Source organism: Chaetodon auriga, chromosome 11, assembly GCF_051107435.1.
Source record: "Chaetodon auriga isolate fChaAug3 chromosome 11, fChaAug3.hap1, whole genome shotgun sequence".
In the NCBI taxonomy this organism is placed as follows: domain Eukaryota; kingdom Metazoa; phylum Chordata; class Actinopteri; order Chaetodontiformes; family Chaetodontidae; genus Chaetodon; species Chaetodon auriga.
In genome coordinates this window covers 14444222-14465328 of record NC_135084.1, presented here as the reverse complement: position 1 = coordinate 14465328, position 21107 = coordinate 14444222, and the positions used below count along the sequence as shown (strand labels likewise).

At 42.6% G+C, this 21107-nt stretch overlaps 2 protein-coding genes across 2 annotated transcripts; one reads left to right on the top strand and one right to left on the bottom strand.

Moving 5' to 3' along the window:
* Positions 1-767: 767 nt before the first annotated feature.
* On the bottom strand, positions 768-7617 carry pyroxd2 (pyridine nucleotide-disulphide oxidoreductase domain 2). Its single transcript, XM_076743241.1, has 16 exons — positions 7379-7617; positions 6945-6964; positions 6734-6827; positions 6166-6239; positions 5904-6059; positions 5590-5743; positions 5442-5503; positions 5258-5355; positions 5023-5164; positions 4789-4923; positions 4639-4711; positions 3514-3667; positions 2408-2559; positions 2002-2108; positions 1485-1605; positions 768-1259 (listed from the first exon to the last, which is right to left on the bottom strand). Exons 1-16 carry the CDS (start codon positions 7500-7502, stop codon positions 1189-1191), a joined length of 1737 nt encoding a protein of 578 aa, XP_076599356.1. The 5' UTR covers positions 7503-7617; the 3' UTR covers positions 768-1188.
* Positions 7618-10104: 2487 nt separating this feature from the next.
* On the top strand, positions 10105-16716 carry slc25a28 (solute carrier family 25 member 28). Its single transcript, XM_076742973.1, has 4 exons — positions 10105-10654; positions 13174-13402; positions 14261-14317; positions 14791-16716. Exons 1-4 carry the CDS (start codon positions 10310-10312, stop codon positions 15360-15362), a joined length of 1203 nt encoding a protein of 400 aa, XP_076599088.1. The 5' UTR covers positions 10105-10309; the 3' UTR covers positions 15363-16716.
* The last annotated feature ends 4391 nt before the right edge of the window (positions 16717-21107 follow it).

Below are 21107 nucleotides of genomic sequence, written 5' to 3'. Positions count from 1 at the left end.
CGATTATTGAACGGCCCAGATATAATCACACAGAGAACGACCTTTAATTATGACTGATGTCGCATGTAATGATTTGATACCATAATAAATTGGAGTATATGCATTTTATGGTCAATTAAATGATATTAATAATGTATTACTTAATGCATGTTTATCACAAGTGACAAAAACGAGGGAATATAGAAATATGAATCTCACAGGCTGGACACTTTATTTCACTTTGTACAGTTTTCAACTAAGGTTTGATCTACAAAAAAAAAAAAAAAAAAAAAAAAAAAAAAAAAAAAGGGGATAAATAAATAAAAATCTTAACTCAAAGTCAACTTACTAGATTTTTCCTTGCACTGTCTGTCAAATTTCCCATCAAAATGCTATGGAAGAAATCTAGGAAAACTGAGCTGATAGTTTTGTTTGTTTGTTTGTTTGTTTGTTTTTGACACTGCTAAAGTTATAATGAAGCTTTAAATTCATTTTAAAAGTCTTTTGCTCTTTAAGACACGTATTGTCATTTGAAATATATAAACAGACTTATAACTCGCCAGAGGAGAAACCAGTTTGGTCACCCCACAAAAATGTTAAAATAATGGTTTTCTGTCAAAGCACTGATCTTTAGGCCACACTCAGTCAAACAGTCATCGAACAATAATTTAATTGTTGCTTCATGTTTATATGCACTGAAAGGATAAACAGGCCTTTTTCACAGGACACTTCAGTGTCACACTTTCACTAAACAGCATGTACACATTAAAGAAAACAACACATTTGCCTCAATTTATTTAATTTATTCATACAAAGTTATATAAGTCCCATTGTGTGTCATTTCCATCATTAAAAAGTTATTCTAGAAATGCATTTGTCCTCAACATTAATGTTGTGTTGTGCTTTAATAAGTAATGTCACAAGATTTTGTGATGCAATATTGCACTAGTGTTTAATATTAGGAGTGATATTCAGTTTTTCCCTGGACGGCCTATAAAGAGCCAGGAAGCCTCTTTCATGTCTCTCCTCGTCTCTTACATCCAATGAGAGTCGTTAACATTTAGCCTCTTTCTTTTCTTTTCAGATACCCTACAACGTAATACTGTTATTATGGCTCAATTTATGGCTCAAAATCAGACAAATTTACATGAATCAATCAAAAGAGGGGTTGAACATTGATGCGCGAACCACACACTGCTGTCAAACGTTTCAGTGTCCTTTCAGGTCAGCCATGACAGTGAGCGCCGCGTTCCAGCCGGGGGAACCCATCACACCACCGCCTAAAAAAATAAAAAAGAAAAATTGTGTAGGGAATCACCTGACATCCCCAAGTGACTCCATCTCTTTATCATCAGCAGTGAGTCCAAAGGTTCATGTGCTTTTCTAACACCAGACAACATAAAAGAAGTGATTACACTTATACTACACTACACTACACTACACACAGCATACAGCTCACATTTGGAATTTAATGTTCAGCTGAGGATTAAGCATTAAATGCAAACCTGGATGACAGCCGCTGCCACAGAGATATAGCCCTTTAACTGGTGAGCGGTAGTTTGAGAGAGAGGGCAAAGGTCGTGCTAGGTAGAGCTGGTCCAGTGACATCGATCCATGGAAGATATTCTGTAAAAAGAAAAAAAAAAGACCCATATGTTTACCTTTCTTTTATTTCTTGATATAATTAAATGATTATGGGAAAAGTAGACTGCCATTTGTTGAAGGATTGTCTCGTAAAATCTGACACAATAAACAGAAGCGGATATCATTCCCTGGGTTGGTGTCACTTTACACAGCTGATGTGAACTTTGATTCTGCGACAGTGGTAAAACTGTCTGTAACCATTAACTGCTTATACAACAGGTGTTCATCTGAGCGGAGAAGTGCACAGAGCACTCCAGAGGACGCAAACTACTTCCTCGTCCGGTGTACAGTCGATTGTGTCATGCGAGTTAGATGTGTATCAGCATTCAAATTGCTGCTCAGTACTGCAGTGTCTGCAGTGTACAGAATATCACCTACCCCTCCAGTGAGCCCAAAGATCCTCTCCAGGTCAGGCGGGGCCAGAATGTCCCTGCCCACAACCGACTTCTTGAACCCAGGGGCGTATTGTTCCACCCACTCAAATGCTAAAGAGTCAGACAAACACATGCTTTTTAATCGCTAAAACAGGTTAATCAGCGTACATTTGGAGAGAAGCATTTGTTTAAACATTGTTCATCCTTTTTGGAAAAAATACCCAGATTATGCTGTAAAAATACTATCACGTCTAAGTGAATTCCCATTTTCAAAAGGTGGATATCTTATTCTAAAATAAACATTTTCCCTTCAAACTAAGCCATGCTAGAACTTGTGTGTATAGATTAAGTAGCATTGCGCACTTTGGCACATGTGAAGCTACAAAAAGTCCTTGATCACTGTGTGTTACCAGTGTCTGCGAATGCGTCTCTGTCCTGGTCTGTCCACTCCCTGCCTTCTATGTGGTAGGGGGTGAATTGGGTGAACAGTGACACCACGTGGCAGCCAGGGGGAGCCAGAGTGGGATCCAACACTGAGGGGATGGTCATCTCCAGCATGGGCCTACAAAAGTAGAGCAACATGATGAGGGAAGATGGTGGGGAGTGACGGCTGAGTGAGTTATTGACAAAAATCAGGGATAAAAGAATAGAGGAGACATTTTGGGAGCGAAGAAACCATCTGAATATTCAAAAATGTATAAAACTCGCACCAAGATCACATGGTCAGCTGTCTGCAAACAAACAACGTGATGTACAAACAGCACAGGACTGAAGCCTGTTCATTCAAGGCTAAGCCTTATCTATGAGATAAGGATATGCGGACATCATAACCCAGTCTGAGTTCTGTTGACATAAACGTGTGTGGAGAAAATATCTACTACAAGCAGTGACGTGCGGTCAGAGGAGGCGGGGGGGCAGTGCCTCACCTGTTAAATATAGTTTAAAAAAACTTGCTGTGGTTTATAAATTCATTAAGAAGAGGAAATTCAGACTTAAGCTCATGACTGTCCTCTTCTGCAGAGGTTTAATAGAGAGTGAGTGATTGGAGAATTAGTGCCACTCACTCACTTATTTTTAATATTCACATAATGGTGGTGATGGAAGCACACATTACTTTGCATTATCCTTTGCCGATTTTCTGTAAAGACAGTTGGAATTTGTGCTACATATGGATGGAAACCTGGCTAACATGGGATATGTTGCAACAAATAGAAAGTGCATTAGGTGTGTTTCCTTCAGCTGGTTGAGGAAAATAAAGTGTCTACCTGAGCACAACATTCCAATATCAAGAAAAAATATGAGAACATATTTTCTACTTTACATTGACATAAATTACTGACTATTAAATTGTTAACTGCAATTATTCGTTTGACAATTAACTGTCAGCTAAAATCACTCGGTATGACTTGTTCTTATGTACAACTTTGCTGAATGTAAGCTGTTGACTCTTATGTGAAGAAATGAGAGAAAGCTGTAGGTGCATCTCACTTATGTAAGAGTCTGAAGAGCTACACACCTTGCTGAGGGACGTCCATTCATGGCCTCTTTGTATGCAGTCTCCAGTAACCCCACACTTTCACAGTTGAGATGAATGGAGCACTGATGGTGGGGTCCAGGTTTACCATCTGGTGTGGGAGATGCTAGGAAGTTTGGTAACTTGTCCACTGCCACTGTAAAAACAAAGAAAATGAAGTGAAATGAGTGTTTGATCTAAGACTATGTATCATTGTAATGTCATGTTTGATTCAGCAAAGTTTCAGTTGACTAAACATGTGAATTATACAATAAAGGCAACTCTCAGTGCATGCGTCACGTTGTATAACACTGCTGAATTCCTTCACCATAAAGCTACGACTGTTAATCTCTATGAAACAGACTAGACAATCACTAAGTCTAAGAAGCAACGCACTTTAAAAGATCAGTTAGGAGTAGTGACTTCCTGAGTAATAAAGACCTACAGCTTAGGCTGTGCTGTAATTAACAAGCAGGACCTACAAATGGCACCACACAGGGAGCTGAAAAACACTGAACATCTTCTTAGCTGCATGTGCTTTACAGTTTTATAATACCCCAAACTTTGAAACTTGTGTTTAGAGTACAAAGAGCTTAGGCAGTGACATAATCTTACTCTGTGACAGAATGCAGCACTCACAGCGGGGGGAGTAAGAGCTGATCCCTCCTGATACACTACATCTGTTTGGGCCTTATTGTCTCACACCACCTCACTTCTTTGCAGCTTTCAGAGTGTGTAAGTAGTGTGAGAACAGAAATAAAACAGTCTACGTACGACTAAATAATGCAAGACTTCACCTAAATGTCTTAAACATACAGCTGGAGAAACAACGCTTGCACAGAGATAAGACAATGAGCCACACAGCCAGCAGCCTACGTGGTTTCGCAATTCTGCTGTTTTTGAGGCTTACTGTGACACTGAACATTATCATTCTCCAAGGCAGCTTTACAGAGGAAAAGCTCCCACTGTGGAAGCATTTTATAACATTTTTACAGTCAGCATCTTTGGATATTTTTGACAATATCCGCCCTTAGTTTTAGCATGAAAACAGCTAGTACCAGCTAATGAAATAAGCTTTGAACAAGATCTTGATTTGTAATCAGCATAGCAAACACAGAGCAGATTTACCATTTATCTTGGTAACAGGTGAGGTGTAGTCAATCTGATCTACGGCTTTGATGAACTCTGGAGAGAGGGCGGCCTACGGTGAAAACAGGAAGTCAGAATTAATAATATTGTCTGGTGCCATGGTGACATGTGGCGTTTATCTTTTCTTACCTGTGGTGTGAGGTTCTTGAAGGTAATATATGGGGTGGCATTTGATAAAACAACTTTACTGTGGATCTCTGTGCCGTCCTTCAGCACCACTCCCTTAGAAGCACCATCTGAACCAACCAGGACCTGTCCCACATCCTGCCAAGGATACACGTTGTATGTGCATAAAGAGCAAAATACAGATGGTAGAATGAAACAAAATAAAACAGTATAAACTGCATCAATATACTTTCTTACCTTCTCAGTGAAAATGTCGGCACCATGGGATCGAGCAGAGCTAGCAATAGCCTTGGACACACCTCCCATGCCTCCCTCCACATAACCCCATGCTCCCTTCTCCTTCTCCAGCTCTCCCATCACATGATGCAAGAGCACATACCTTCAAGGCAAGTCAATGAAATCAGTATTTCTGAGAGGTCAGGGTTTAATTCACTGCAGATAAGCCTGTGGTTAGGAGTGTTTGTGTGCTCACCCACTGCCAGGATTACTTGGACTGGTCATGGCCCCTATCACAGCATCCGTAGCCAGTGTTGCATTCAGTGGCTCCGACTCAAACCACCGATTGAGGATCTACGACACAAAGCATGAGCTGGTCATGCTGCAGTCAACAGAAAACAGCAACTGATGCCAAACTTTGTGTGTAAACTATAACAAACCTTCATTACTGGAGCAGTTACAATCTCATAAAAGTCTGGAATGTTTGTACCCAGTTTCAGACCTTTAAATTCAAGAACATAACTCATCATTATTCAGTTACTGCAGAAAACACAAGTTTCTTTCCCAACCGTGCACGCTTAAACGCACCGCATTTGACAACAGGCGTCAGAGTTTTAGCTGCAGCCAGCCTCTTCCTCAGTGATCCAGCTGTAACACCTGGAATGTCTACAGGAGGAGCGTCCAGAAGAGGGTGGATAGCCTCGGCTAGCTTCTCAAGGTGTGCAACAAATTCTGGGAAAGCCTGGGTACATGTCAAAGAGTGGGTGAAGGATGTGGGATCAAAATCACTGACAGTGAAGAACTTTTTATGTACTTGAATACACCTGCACAGGTGTGTAAAATGCAGATTCATGCACAATACAGTCAAGCATTTACCATGGCTACCATAACGCATAAACCACCTTAGCATCCTTCTGCGAGAACTTGCCAATCTCCTTTTGGTTCATGGCCACATCTGAACCCAGGGTGAGAGACCTTGGTGGGGCACCTCTCACCCCCTCCTCCAACATGGGGGTGAAAGCATGGGGGTCCCTCATATAAACCTTCAGCCCGTGTTTCTGAAGATATATGGACAAAAATGTTAAATGCAGCAAACAAGACAAATCACTATAAAGAGTCTCATAATGAGTTGAATTAATATACTTTACAACTTGCCATGTTTACCTTGAGCTCCAAGTCTGCATATATGTGGGGTCTTAATAAACTGAGCAAATAGGAGCACCTGGAGAAGTGGAAACCTGCACATGAGAGTATTGTTATTCTAACAAGGACAAAATCCATGTCATTTGAGTATGACTTGATACAACATACAGTGTCTGAAGTTAGAACAAAAGTAAAAATTACAAAACCCTGTATGCGATAGTGTTAACTGAACCTTGATCCCTCAAAGCACATTTGCTTATAAATTAAACCTCCTGCGCCACTAAAGGGTCAGTTTACCCAAATTACAGAAAACCACATTTCTCCACTTACAACTAGTGGTATCAAGCCATGCAAATAGATGATGTTGTTGTTGTCTTTGTGTAGCAGCTATTGTTAATACATTTTCAAACGTACTACTTGTTAGTCAGGAAGTGAGTTCCAGTTAGTCAGGAAGTTAGTTCCAGTAGCAGTACATTGAGATAACACTAGGGGTACACAGGAAAATGTGCTTGTTTGTTAATTTGGTTTCAACGGACCCTTTATGACCTGGATTTCTCCAGGATTGTATCCCAGCCAGGGGCCACCTTACCAGGGAAGATTTCCTCTGAAACAGCAGCTCCTCCCAGCACATGCCTGCGCTCCAGCACTGCTGTCTTCAATCCTCCCTTCTGAAGATAGGCAGCCTACACACACACACACACACACACACACACACGTATACATACACGACCTTTGCATCATCTTTACCCTGTCATTGAACCATGCTTTACTGACTGAATGCCGTGGGTGCATGAACTCACTGCCACCAGTCCATTGTGCCCTGCAATGAAATGTAAAATATGTCAGTTTTCCTGAGAATGTAAATCCCCTTAGATATTTCTTTAAACTCTGCTTTATCGTGAGTTACTCAAGCCGCTCTAGAGTACATTTTACAGCCAAACTGAGTGAGTTCAAAGTTGAACAATTCACATAAAACTATGATTTTGAAAAAAAAAAAAAAGAAAAGAAAAAAAAAAAAACGAAACAAAACAAAAAACTTTAACACAGAGAGAGACGGAGCCAGCTCACTTCTCTCAGGAGAGAGAATGAGTTTTGGTAAGTGGGAGAGAAATTCTCACTCATTAGCTACTTCTGCAAACTTAGCTGAAACACTGCTTAACTACCGCTCAGTGCGGCGCGGCTTGTCTCCCTGCAGCAGAGCTCCAGTGCGCTCTGCGCTTTTCCCAGACCTCACCTCCTCCGATGACCAGCGCGTCATACTGTGGTTTTAACACGGTGTGACTGGATGTGGATCTGGTCACTGTCCCCAAAACAGACACAGCCTTCCGCCCTCGATCTGTCCATACTGCTGCAGCCATAGCTGGAATGTGAGGCAGGATTACACGTCACTCCTTTCCCTTGTCGCCTAGAACCGCGTAAAGTAGATCGGGGTTTCCACAACGCCACCACCCTCGTAGATGGACGAGGGGCAGGATATGGATTAATACAGGGGGGTGTTTATTGTGTAGTATGAGTGAGTGTATGTGTAGATAAAATGTAGATGCACCGATCGTTTAGAAGCAGACTCAAATTTTGGAGCTCACTGGGCGAGGCATCAACACCTGCGATGCTGCAAGATGACAAGACATCTAATTTACGCAGATATTTTAAGATTTCATGTGTGGAAAAAGTTCAGCAATTTTAAATGTCGCCTGTTCCAATCTACACGTGTGCACCCATCTACCCCTTTTTAGTACCCGTTTATATTTTCTTCGTTCTTTATTGTTTGGACGAATAAACCAGAGGCCCAGTTTAATCTTGTTTCAGAATCACTCTATCAGCCTGTCATTATACAGCTTTCCACTTGGTGGCGCAGTTGTCCCATTTATTTCAGCTCCAAAGCCCTGCGTCATGGCTTTCCACAGGCAGCTCATGCATACTGTGCAGGGTAAGGTATGTCCACACTCACTCCTTCATTTGACATCTAATTTGCATTTTGCGCGTGTGTAGTGTCAGTTTTTTGGGTATTGGCAACAGCTTAAAGATGGCCGACGAGTTTGTGAATAAATACCCTTATTCATTTCATATTTAGACTCTTTCCAAATTTTGGGAATATTTACAAATATGTAAATATAAAAATGTTCGCAAAATGTCATAATACAATGTGACCAGTATGTTTACATGTGAAAATACTCACTCCACAGAGCACTTGAGACTTTGCAAAGGTGTTTTTACACAAAGTTAATGAAATGGTATAATAATCAAACAGAACAGTTCAACACATCCATCCTGTTATAGCTGGTTAGGATTTGTGCTCAAGCGATTTCACAGTAAGGGCCTCCGTTAAGAGTTTGAAGATGAGCTCTTAGACTGCTTTCTTAGTGCTGCAGTTGAAGATGTCACTTTGGCCTAGTGTTCACTTACCATGCATCAATAAGATAAGAGGCCATAGATCATCTGTTGGCCTAAGCAGCGGTCCAGGGAGTAGATAGAGCCAGAGAAAGAGATTGTCTATGGGGATCTATGGAAGGAAGTGTGTTAATTGAGACAAAAACCACCGCAAAAACAACGCAGCAGAATATAACCACATTATCTTCTCATCTTGCCTATATATTGTAGATTTTACACTATGTTTTGCTTAGACAGTGTAAAATAATTCCTGAGGCTTGTATAGATTGTGCACTCTGAATGAAATGAGGTGTTATGGTGATCTAGAGTTTCCCGCTAGGCCTGACATGCCTCTCCCTTGGTGTATTAGAGTAGCATTAGTTTCAGGGAAGAGAAATGATCCTGATATGCTGTCTGCTTGGTTTTCCTTTAAGGAAGGTCTGCGGACAACAGCCAATCAACCATAACTAGATCAGATGCAGGAGATTTTGTTCTTGTAAGCAGAAATTAACACTTTATTCCCCTTTGTCGGCAGAAATTCAACACTGCAGCCCTTGAAGGCTCTCCCAGGCAATAAAGGAGAAAATTCAATTATGTCATAACGGTGCCGAACCAAAACACAATTACCTCATTTTCTGAAAAATATGTGCTTCTTTTCCTCCAGGCAAGAGGTTCACTGCTGAGGATGTTAGGCCTGGAGATGTTTGTCTTACAGCTACCAGCATTGAGAATTATGAGATATAAGCTAGAGTTTCATGGCAGATCATAAAAGGTGTAGTGTACACTTAGTTTTTACTCTGGGAAATTGTGCATGCAAATGTGGTTTAAAATGTAAATTTAAGTGGTTTTTTTTGTTTTGTTTTGTTTTTTTCATTGAAATTTTGGAATGCAAATATTCAGAAATGTTCTTCTTTTAATAAAATGTGTACAATAAGTAAAATACCCTGAGGCTCCATGGCTGTCATACTAATTTTCCTCCTGAACAAAATATTGCCATAGTATGTATATGTAAATACTGTACATTTGAAGTTTGCAGCAGTGCAAAGATAACCAAATAAGCTAACCAGCTACAATAGGCCTGCTTAGTATATCACTGATAGGGAAAAACAGAGTGAGAGAACATTGAAAATCAGTGGTCTGCATCACAGGTGGAAATTTACATAAACCAACACCACAGCTGATGTTATTTAGCTGCTTTGCTTGATTTTGCTCATAAGATGACTATCTACACATTCATCAGTTGAATTTTTGTCAGGCTTCACTATGTAAACTGCAAGGGTGAGTTACAGAGATATGCAAAAAATAAGAGCTGTAGTTCACAAAGCAGCATTAAGTAACAACTGCAACAATCTTACGCTCTTCGTCGTCACCTCAGCAGTTTCAAACATGTCTTTCAGAATGACCTACAGTGACCTAGGTGTGTGTCTTTGATGGCTTTCACAGACGCGCTTGAAGTGTTGCCTTAAACACCATGAGAAGTGCCTCATGACAAGGTTTTGAAGCGTTCAACAATCGTGAGTGGCATGTCTGTCACCCAGTCGCGTGAGAGGGACATAGCTGCAGTAACCAATCAGAGATTACTTCCACATCGCGGCCTGTGGTGCGGCTCGGTGTGTGTTTGTCCGCCACGGCCTCCCTTGCATGGCTCTGGCTGAGAAGCGTCTAGGCGGGGAGGGAATGGTGTAGCAGGCGAGGAGCTGTGAAACCACTCCAAGGGAATGTAATACTTCGGGACTAATACCACCCAGAAGACACCGTGCCTGCTTGCCTAAAGACTTAACGTATTACCTGGTTTCTCATGGAAGCAGATGGATTTGTGAGGAGGCGTCGGGTGACAGCGGAGACTGCAGGCAATGATCCCGGGGTTGCTGGCGCATCTGCCGGGGCAGAAGTTCGATGGCTGGGGGGCAGATTCTGGGGAGTTTCGGAAAGTATCGTGGGGAGCCTGACACCCCGGATCGGAGGAGAAACGGAGCTACAGAACGTTGGGTTTATCCGTAATGCACAAGGTGCACAAACAGAGGACTCTGAACCAGACTATGAGGGTTTGCCACAGGGAGCCTCCACTAGCACCCACATGTTGGCTGGAGCCGTGGCCGGGATCATGGAGCACTGCCTCATGTTCCCCATCGACTGTGTCAAGGTAGCTTAGCCCAGTAGCTCACCAGCATACCCACCACATCTCCTAAATGTTTTGTGCTTTCACACCCCGCTCGTTGTTGGGTGTTGTTGATACTATTCTCGTAGCTAATATGTTTTGTTAGCATAGCTTATTAGCTCGCTGGCTAACCAAAACACGCTGCAGAGCTGACGGCTGAGGACAAGGTCAGTCGGCTCAGTTAGCCTCATCCCTGTTAGCTAACTTGTTAGCATGTTGTAATAAGTTAACGCCATTACGTAGGCTAATAGCTAGTTGTTATGACAACCTTCAGCGGGGTCGCACAGAGGAGTCCATTTGGTCACTTTGCGCAAAACTACTAAACATCATTAAATCGGGCTGCTGTCAAATCCTCAACTGATAATGTTACGTAACTAAAGTCGATGTGTAAATTTCACGTGACAGTTAATCGGACAGTTAACAAGTTAGGTATGTAATTCAAGTAGCGTTAGCTGGTATGAGGAACTAGTTATCAGTCAACCGCAACAACAGTTCGAGATAGACCAAAGCTATGCTCTCTGTTTACAAAAGCAAAGGCTTGGTTGTAGGTTTCTTTTCGTAATTCACGCCCTGTTTGCCACTGTTATTACAAGACACATGAATTGAACTACACAAATTGACGCTTTGCATCCACAGTGGAGCATCTGTTGCTTCTTTTCTAGCACACGGTTTGGTCGTTTTACAAAGTGTGACAACAGGCCTGCTGCTTCACACACCATAACTAACTGTTTGAAAAGGTCTTCTGATCATCACATGTGAGTCATTCAGCTTCACTGGGTCAGTTCTTATCATGTGGTCTGTGTTCTGTATGAGGTAGCTTACTTTCTTTTAAATTTAAACATAGTTAACGAGGCATGAACTATTGTCCCAAGAGGTCAGTTAGATATGACCATGCAGTTGTGATCATTGTACAACACAGACACAGGGTTAGAGAGATGGGGCAAGTGATGATGAGTTTACAGTCAGCTGTCCATGTCAGATTGAAAAGCTATTCATATGCCAATGCTTCATCCATGTCTCTTCCACCTGTAGTCTCACTCTGTTTCAGCCGGTCCAGCCCCACACCTGGACAAGACCAATGTTTACAGAGCCTTCTAGTGTGCAGAGTGTCTGCCACACCGCTATTTGATCTCAGCATGTTTCCAAGCAAGCCACAGGAGATTTAGGGCACTGTGACTCAGCAGAATGAAATCTACTTTACAGAAACAGCCACACATTTAGCTATTATCAGGAAGCTGAAAAATATTTATGATTCATCTAACACATTTCTTTTTCTTATTTATAGGTTTCCTATTTAGAGATTTCCCCCTCTACCAGATAAAGACTTTCCCTCCTGTGTGATGAGCTCCTCACTTAAGAGATTGCTGTGTAATTATAGTGTAGAATAGCCTCAGTCGTTCGCCCTTAGTGTATCCTAAATCCCGGTAATTGCTTGTGGATTTAAAAAAGCTTGTTGCATTTGTAGGTCTGTCAGTAAATACTGCACAGTGCACATGAATGGAATTTCAGTTGAACTGAATCAGTCATTGAGAGAAACCCTGACGTTTTCAGTGTTTACTTTAAAGAGTGGTTGATGTAGTGCTTGCAACCAGTACAAAGGTCACCGCTCTCTAAATGTGCAAACATTCTATAGATAAACACACTGACCCCATAGCTGTTACATGCATGGTGTTCATGCATGTGGTTGTATGAGGCATGAATGAATGAATGAGGAAGCTGGTATTCAGATTACAGTCTGTTTTCATTATCTAGGCAGGAGCTGTGCAATAGGCTTGCTTGCCAGGTGTGAATTAAATTGATGCATACCACTGTTGGCTAACTGTCTTTGGGCCCTGCGTTCCACAGCTGCAGTATAGACTGACTTGAAGCCATGTTTATGCTTTTCAAGAGCACTACATGCGCATACACAGTGGGTTGTAAGTTTGGCCATTCAGCTGGAAGTTAGGTATCCAGGAAGTATGTCGCTGTTAGTTCCCCAGAAACAGACACACTCACCCAGTCCGTCCTCGGGTGACCTTCTCTAAATATTAAAAAGCAGGTGACTGAAACACTGATCCCTTGCACTTGTCCTTTAAATAATATTTATTTAATCTATAATTTATCTCAGTGTGCACATGTTAAAAGGAAGAGAGAGAAAGGTGTGCTTCAGGGTCAGTGGGAAAAGAGGCTTACAGGAAGTCAGCTTATGTCCCCTTGCGACCTTGGAGCTTGTAACTCCACACTTCCTTCTATTCAATTATGCGTGTACACCAACACAACGCACACACAATGTTGGACACCTCATTTCCCTTATTTGACCCCTTATTCACACTGCAGTCTGCTCAAGACTCTTTGCTGTATCAGGCAGGCATATGGTAAGACGTAAATTATGCATTCCATTCTATTTTTAGTGCAGGTGCAGGTCAAATTCATTGGACATATAACTAAACTTAATACCTCGTCTTGTTGGGCAGGAAAGGAACACAGTGTTGATTCTGAGCTGCCCACTTTCTCCTCTTTTCCAGACACGAATGCAGAGCCTCCAGCCCGACCCCGCAGCCCGCTACAGGAACGTGATGGATGCTCTTCGCCGAATCATCACCACAGAGGGAGTCTGGCGGCCAATGAGAGGGCTGAATGCAACAGCACTTGGGGCGGGACCTGCCCATGCCCTCTATTTTGCCTGCTATGAGAAACTCAAAAAGACTCTAAGTGATGTCATTCACCCAGGGGCTAACAGTCATTTGGCTAATGGTACCATAAAACATACATATACACTCATTAACAGTGACATATAAATGTACAGATCACTATCTTAACTTTGAAATAACCATAATTTAGGTCATAATATTCAGGAGTTGTCCAAATCCAACCCTAATGGCAGGCAACATCAGTGTGATCTCTATAAAACTGTTGACTCTGCCTAATCTGGGTATAGACATGCCCTGACCACTCCTCAAAACCCCTGACAGGCCATCAAATTGGCTTTTCATAGCTACAGTTGCACTGCAAGAAAGTGTCAGGGTCAGTTGTCAATCTGTCCCTGGCTTTTAGGAAAGTTAAATCATTTGGCTTATTTGGGTTAAGTTCAGCACCTCTCTTACAAAATAGAGATTCCATTAGAAAACTTTGCTCTGAAAGTCAATCATTTCCTTATTCCTTGTTCTCCCTACTCTCTCTCCTCCTTGTTTTTCAGTTTAGTGGGAGGCTGGGTAAGTCCTCTTTCTCCCATCTTTTCTGCTCTCTCCTCTGTTGGTCCTGTCTTTTCAAGCTTATGGGTTTGGTTCAAATCCCTTTGAGAGGAGCAGTGGACTGCCTTGTCCACTAGGTGGCTCTCTTTGCTCAGGTTTGGCCTCCTGAATTTGGTCAGGCCTGATATCTAGTTTACACCTGTGCAGTTTTGCTGAATAAGCGCCAATTCTGCTATGATGATATATTGTTTTGAGCATGACATCAGCAGCTTTTAGGTACAAGGCAGTGGAGGCCGTGACACGATCAAAATGCTTTGTCCTTCTCTGTCCATGCCTCTCTGTTGCAGTCTCTTCTATTTTCCTTGTGCGTGCGTCATGATTATCTCAATGTGTATTCATTTCTGAGGTTTGTTTGTTTCAGGAACAGCTGGGTGCGTGGCCACACTGCTTCATGATGCAGTCATGAACCCAGCTGAAGGTAAGGCCAACATTTTACAGTATAAAGCCATTTGTCTTTGACACCAGAATTAGGTATTAAGGCATTTTCTATCCTAGAATCAAAGTTTACTATATGTACATTTCAGTCAAGAAACATACAGGTGCCACGCCTGGGACAGCCATCTTCACATGTTGGCCTTAACCCTGCAGTCTCACATCTTGACTTTCACAGCTGCTTCTGGTCCATCTGCCCGAACATGTCAGTAGAAGGACACTGGTCAGAGTCCTCATGTGCAGCTGTTAGTTGGGGAGCAGCTGTCTGAACGAACACCATTAACATGACCCTCTACATCTCTCTGTGTTTATTGAAGCTAAATGTGCTTTAAGGACAACTTTACTGTTATAGCTTACAAATTTCTAATGTTCTTTTTCCATTTTTGTCCCCTTTGTACTGCCAACCGTGGACTCATTTGACCTTCTCCTCCATCGACATATCCACCCATGTGTCCCTAGTTGTGAAGCAGCGCATGCAGATGTATAATTCGCCCTACCGCGGCGTGTTGGACTGTATACGCGCCGTGTGGCAGAAAGAGGGCCCTGCTGCGTTCTACCGCAGCTACACCACCCAGCTCACCATGAACGTGCCCTTCCAGGCGCTCCACTTCATGACCTATGAGTACCTTCAGGAGCTGCTCAACCCCCACAGACAATACAATCCCTCGTCCCACATGTTGTCCGGAGCTTTGGCCGGAGCCATCGCGGCCGCGGCCACCACGCCTCTGGACGTCTGCAAGACCCTGCTCAACACCCAGGAGTCTCTAACCCTCGGCTCCCTGTCCTCCGGCCAAGGCCCCGGCCAGGGCCAGGGCCAAGGCCAAGGAGCCCACAGACAGATCTCAGGCCTGGCCCATGCCTTCCGGACAGTTTACAGGCTGGGCGGCCTGCAGGGCTTCTTCAAGGGAGTCCAAGCGAGGGTCATCTACCAGATGCCCTCCACAGCCATCAGCTGGTCGGTCTATGAGTTCTTCAAGTATGGACTCACCAAGCACCAGCACAAGAGGAGAGCGCAGCACATGGAGGCTTAGATGTAGACGTCTCTGTGGTTTAATTTCCTCTAATATTTCTCTGCCCTCCTTGTGAGGAGAAGATGAAGTCAATACGCACATAGTATCTAACTAAAGCCCACCTCAGTTGTCCCACCTCTTTCAGACATAGCAGATAAGAAAGACACCTTCAGAGGCAGTTTGAGTAGTTATTTTCCTGCTACACTATTTCAAGACTAGGTTTTGAGTTTTGTTTCACTCTTTTAGGAGAAAATGTTTTACACAGTATCATAGAACTAGTTAATCTGGAGATTTTTTTAAGCCGTTCTAGTGACTACTGCGTTTGTCTAAGCCGGGGATAAATATGAAGAGTGCACAAGTTTTGAGTCGGAGAGGTAGTCAGCAGAGGGCAGTACTGTTACCTTGTTAACTCTTGTGGTTTCAGAGGTTTTGCTGTCCTAGAACCACATTTTCTTTTCCCCTTTCTGGATTTAGGAATAAAACTTTTTCTTTTATACATCTAACAACAGACATTTCCTAGTAATCCGGGACAATGTAATTGTGGTGTCTAGTTTGGGCTACACACAGGCATTAAGTTCTTCATCCAAAATGATCCCATTTGAAAGTATTGAGCCATTTATAATCAAAGCAAACACACCGATTTCCCGGCATGGATCAGTACCCAGATACCTTTGTAGGTGTAAGGGAGCCCTGCCAACATGGCAAGTCAAATAATTGAGAGCAGAATTTCAGACCATTTTTAATGTCTTAATTAATTGAACAGTGTGATTTAAAACGTAGTCTGATACTGTAATTAATACAACAGATCAGATTTAGGCTTCCCTTACTGTTGTCAGTTAACTGTATAAATATGATGCTTAACACTGGTCTCTGTTCTGTAATTGGATTGAAAAAGTGTGTGTTTGTTTTTAATAACTTTCATTCCTTAAATGGTATTTTATTTTCAACGAATACATTACTCTGAACTTTGATTTTTCCCCATCCATTTGTTTGTTTAACCGGCCCTTCGATCATCCAGATACTCACCATTAATGCCTTGTGTACCTGTTTGGTGGAGCAGACCAGGACAGCATTAAGATGGCCATATCTGTGCATTCACTGCAGCAATCGACCTGTTTTCAGCTCGTGAACTACTGAGTTTTAATATCGGCATTCAACAAAAAGGATGTCTACACTGCATTGTGCCCAAAAGAAGAATTTAACTCAGAATATCAAGGAGTTCAGGATCCCACAAGATATGTATCTGTGCCCCCTTCAAGTACACATAAGTGGAAGCTGTCATTCTTATTGATTGATGTCTGATTGTTTCCGACACTGAATTGCACTCATTGAATAAAGACTGAGCGGTGGAGCTCGACTCACTGCTCATAAATGATGGGAGCCCTCTTCTGATTTCTTTAAATGTTTCTGAATAGAAGCTTCTTGCCTGTTATAACCGCAAACGCAAGTCAGTTTGGGTGTGTGTGAAAGATCTGAAGTCTTTGTTTCCCGCTCAGTGGAAACCAATGAATGAAAATGAGGCAGCACCCTGAGCCACATCTGTACTGCCAGAAACACACGGCGAGTTTCTGTGTGTGTTTTCAGGTATTTATTTTTAGTTTGAGGCAGGTACAGTTGTTTAGTCTTGAACACAGGTGCAGATTTCAACTTTGACCCTCACGACTGAAAACACAATTTGAACTTGTGGATGCAGCCTGCGAACAAACAGCTGGAGGTGAGTGAACCTCGGAATTCAGCAAATGATGCATGATAAAAATAAACTTTGATAAACTGGTAGTCGGTGTGGAACTGGGAAGAAGACTGCATGTTAAAAGCTCAAAAAGATAGAGCTACTGCAGATAACAATCCCAGCATACAACTCTATCCTTGCTTCTCATCATTCTGCAATGACATCTGGACCCAGCAGGCTTCTATACCTTTAGGACTTAAGATCATGCTATTGGTCAGAATTGAACATGTTATAACAAGGGTCCTGGAAATGTGCATTCCCAAGAGATCTGTGAGATTAGATTTTTCTTACAAAAACTGTGAGGACCCTCAACTGTCATGATCCATTTTTGTAAATCCATACTGTAGGAAAAGTGGAGTGATGTGAGCAATGACAGAGACGTGATAATGTTTGCATACATGTCCCTCTATTACCGGTCACTATCAAGTCCACAGCATCATTGAATTGAATAAAGGAATATTGATTGATCATATTATAGATTTATATACATATGGGAGAAAATCTTATTTGTGACCAAAACAACAGTGTGCTGTGGGTTGGAATAGTGGCAGTGGTCTTTTGAAGGGAGAAATATGAAACAGACTCCACAAACACTAAAATCCCGTAGTTAGAATCTGTGGACACATCAGTTTCAGAGACGCAGGTTTCACGCTTTTGCAGATCACAGTGAGGAGTGACAGCCTCCACCTAATCAGACTCAGACACACACACACACTCACACCCATGCTTGTCAGGCAGACACCTGTTCAAACAGGGAGTGTTAATGAACCGTCTCTGCCGCTCTCTCTCTCTCTCTCTCTCTGTCTCTACATACATGCATACAGTATGTGTGGCCTGTTGTAGTTTGTGCTGTTAGAATGGTGTGTTTGCCCGATGAACCTCGTGAGAGACTGACTGACATGCTTTACATGAGAAGGACTGTGATGGGTTGAAACAGCACTTGTGCAGAAATACTGTGGTAAAGATACAGAGGGACATCAACCAGTAGAAAATGGATGTGTTACAAAGCTGAGTTCAATCTGCTCCTGTCTGTCTGTCTGTCTGTCTGTGTGGGAGAGTGTGACTGAGCGCGTCTGCTCCAAATCTCAGCAGTCTGAGAGGAGTAACCTATTTAATCGGGTCACTTTCCCCTTTTCTTTCTCGCTCTGTTTTGTGTAAGAGGGTGTGTGTGTGTGTGTGTGTAGTCTGAGTAATATGCAGAGACAGGCAGTGTCAGAACAGAAATACTCAGAGACACATCTCAGTAGTTTGAAGTTTGTTGTATGGGCTTCCTCTTCTCTTGCATGAATGACAATAAATAATGGCTTCTCATCACCAGACTTTCAGATTTCTGCATCTCTTTGAAAGGTGTCAAGCAGCAGAGCTTGACGATGGTTCAGCCTTTACAATGGGAATTATGTGTAACCTCAACACAGAGGTCCACTTACTGGCTTTTTCTGGAGTTTTCAACCTCATGCCAGGTGTCATCATTTGACCTGAGTGGGGAACTTCGGTCATGTGATAACAGACGGACGTGTATGTCTGCTAAAGAACGGTCTTTGGTATCAGATGTGGTTGCCTTGTTCCTTGTCACTCACTGACTCCTGGTGGATTTTTTGTATCCACCAGTTAATATTAGTTTTTATAAAGTGGCAGCTCATCTGGCAGAAGTGTTGGCGTGTAATTGCTTTGGTGTTTTCATACATCAGACGGGATTCCCATCATCTGTTCCCTACAAACACAGGGCTGCACTCCACCCTCTCTATCCTCATCCTCATGAATGGAGGTGGGAGGGTCCTCAATACTGACTTTTTATGCTGTAAATGGTAGTTAAATATTATTTTTGGCATTTCAGCTTTATCAGCTGGAGAGACACATTAAAGGCGGGGGGGGGGGGGGGGGGGGTGACATGCAGCAAAGAGCATCAGGCTTGAACCTCACTACATTAAGGACTCAGCCTTGACACATACGAACTCCTCCAGGTGAGCTGTAGATGGCTTCTCACATTTTTTTGTTTCAGTTGTTGTTAGTCGTGTGGATGTTTTAACAAATCATTGCAGGAAGCACAGGTGTAATTAATAACACTTATAATGGCTGCTTTCCACTTCAATGTACCACCTCCAGAGCCCTGATATTGAGTGGCCAGGACACTTGATTGAAACTGAGCCATCATTAACGTTATTATCAGCAGTGCTTGTCCTGCTGCAGGTCAACATGTCTCATGTATTTTGTAGATCAGCTTTTCCTGCAAATGTTACAGCATGACTTATCACTGCCTTCTTCTGCTGCTGCTGTAAATGAACCTCCCTTTAAAAGGGTTTGACTAGTCTGATGAGTCATTTAAGGATGAACCATCATCCACTTCAACCCTCATGTCTCTTAATAGTGGTATGCCATTATGATGATGAGTAATGATGTTGTCACAGCAATTACATCCCTTAAACAACATTTACTTTACAATTGGCCATTTTAAATTGATACACAGACATGACAGAGAGCATAGAGTTATTGCTTTCAGAGTTGCACACTTTATGCTGTCAGTCATAATTACCCTGAGGTGTTTGCCCAGTGGGTGTGTATAGATTGTGCCTGAGTGTGTGGATCAGTGGCTTCTGCCCTCTAAACTAACCTGAAACAATTTCTCTTCTTGACTGAATATTATCACTACTTCAAGGCCATCTTGTCTGACTATTTAGATAATCACACACACACACACACACACACACACAAACACACACACACACACGCACACTGCATATATCTTTTCTGCTGGAAAAGACCCTTTTGAGTTGAAGAAGGGCTGGCAGACACACACATGCATACACTCCCTTGTGTGTTGGTGTAAGCCCATGTTTTGGAAACTGAAGCCTCCAGTCAAAGCCCCTCACAGCAAGCACCTGTGGAAGGGTGTATTTCACACACACACACACACACACACACACACACACACACACACACACACACACGCTCACAAACACACTCTTGAAGAGTACTTAGGAATGTGAAGGCCTGAAGGACTTGGGTCCTCTACAACTCTCCCTCAGTCGCTCGCCTTCTCTCACTCTCTACATATTTATGGCTCTTTTGTTGCGTCTCTTGTCAGATCTCTCTCCATATATAAAGCCAAATCATGACTGGACCACTCAGCATGAATTACAGAGTGTTACAGGATTACATCGTAATGTCCTCTTTATTCCATCTTTGCCAGCAGCTAATGGATGAGGTGTGATTACAGGCTCTTTGTCTACCTCACTGGGATACACACAGACACATACAGTTTGTGATCTCACGCTCCTTGGGGGTGCTGCTGGATAAAGGAGCTGTTGTTGCAATCCCTTTGGCTGCAGTCTCTCCCACTCATGGACAGATACAGCGGGTTTGAAGGGAGAGGAGAGGAGAGGAGAGAAGCCAAGAGAAGAGCGGAGACCAGAGTCTAAAGTAAATAGGCTCTAGTAGAGAGCAGCAGCACAAACAAGCTTTTTGGTGCATAAATTTGACAAATAAAAGAACATGTGATGCACATTTCTAGCTGATGTGATTTGTTTAGATTTTGTTCTTTACTGGCAGTCTGTTAAACTTGATCCTGTACAACAATCTGTAGGCAACATAGCCATAATTGAGACGTTATCTGTAATTCTCATCATGGTTCATGTTTTCATTATTGACCACAAGCAAAGTGCTGATTGCATTTATGCAACGTGATATTAACTGTGTTCTCAGAAAAGTGTGTTTTTCTTTAGCTGGAGTGATGCTAAAATATTATCTTGGAGCCACACCCTTGACCTGCTTGAGGGCCGAGGGTTAAAAATGAGCTGTGGGCTCCTGACACCCCAGCCTGGTCTCACTGCCAAAGGCGTCAGATAGCACTGCGTTTTCACGCCCCTCAGCCTCTCATACAGACGCACAAGGTACCCTTCAGTGTCTGATTGAGATGCACCAGGCATTCAACTGCCTCCACTGTAAACCCACCTGTGGCAATATGAGATGCTCAGAGCAAAGTGAGATGGTATAAAGAACAAGAAAATCCACAAGAGGAAGGTTTGGTGGATGGATGGATC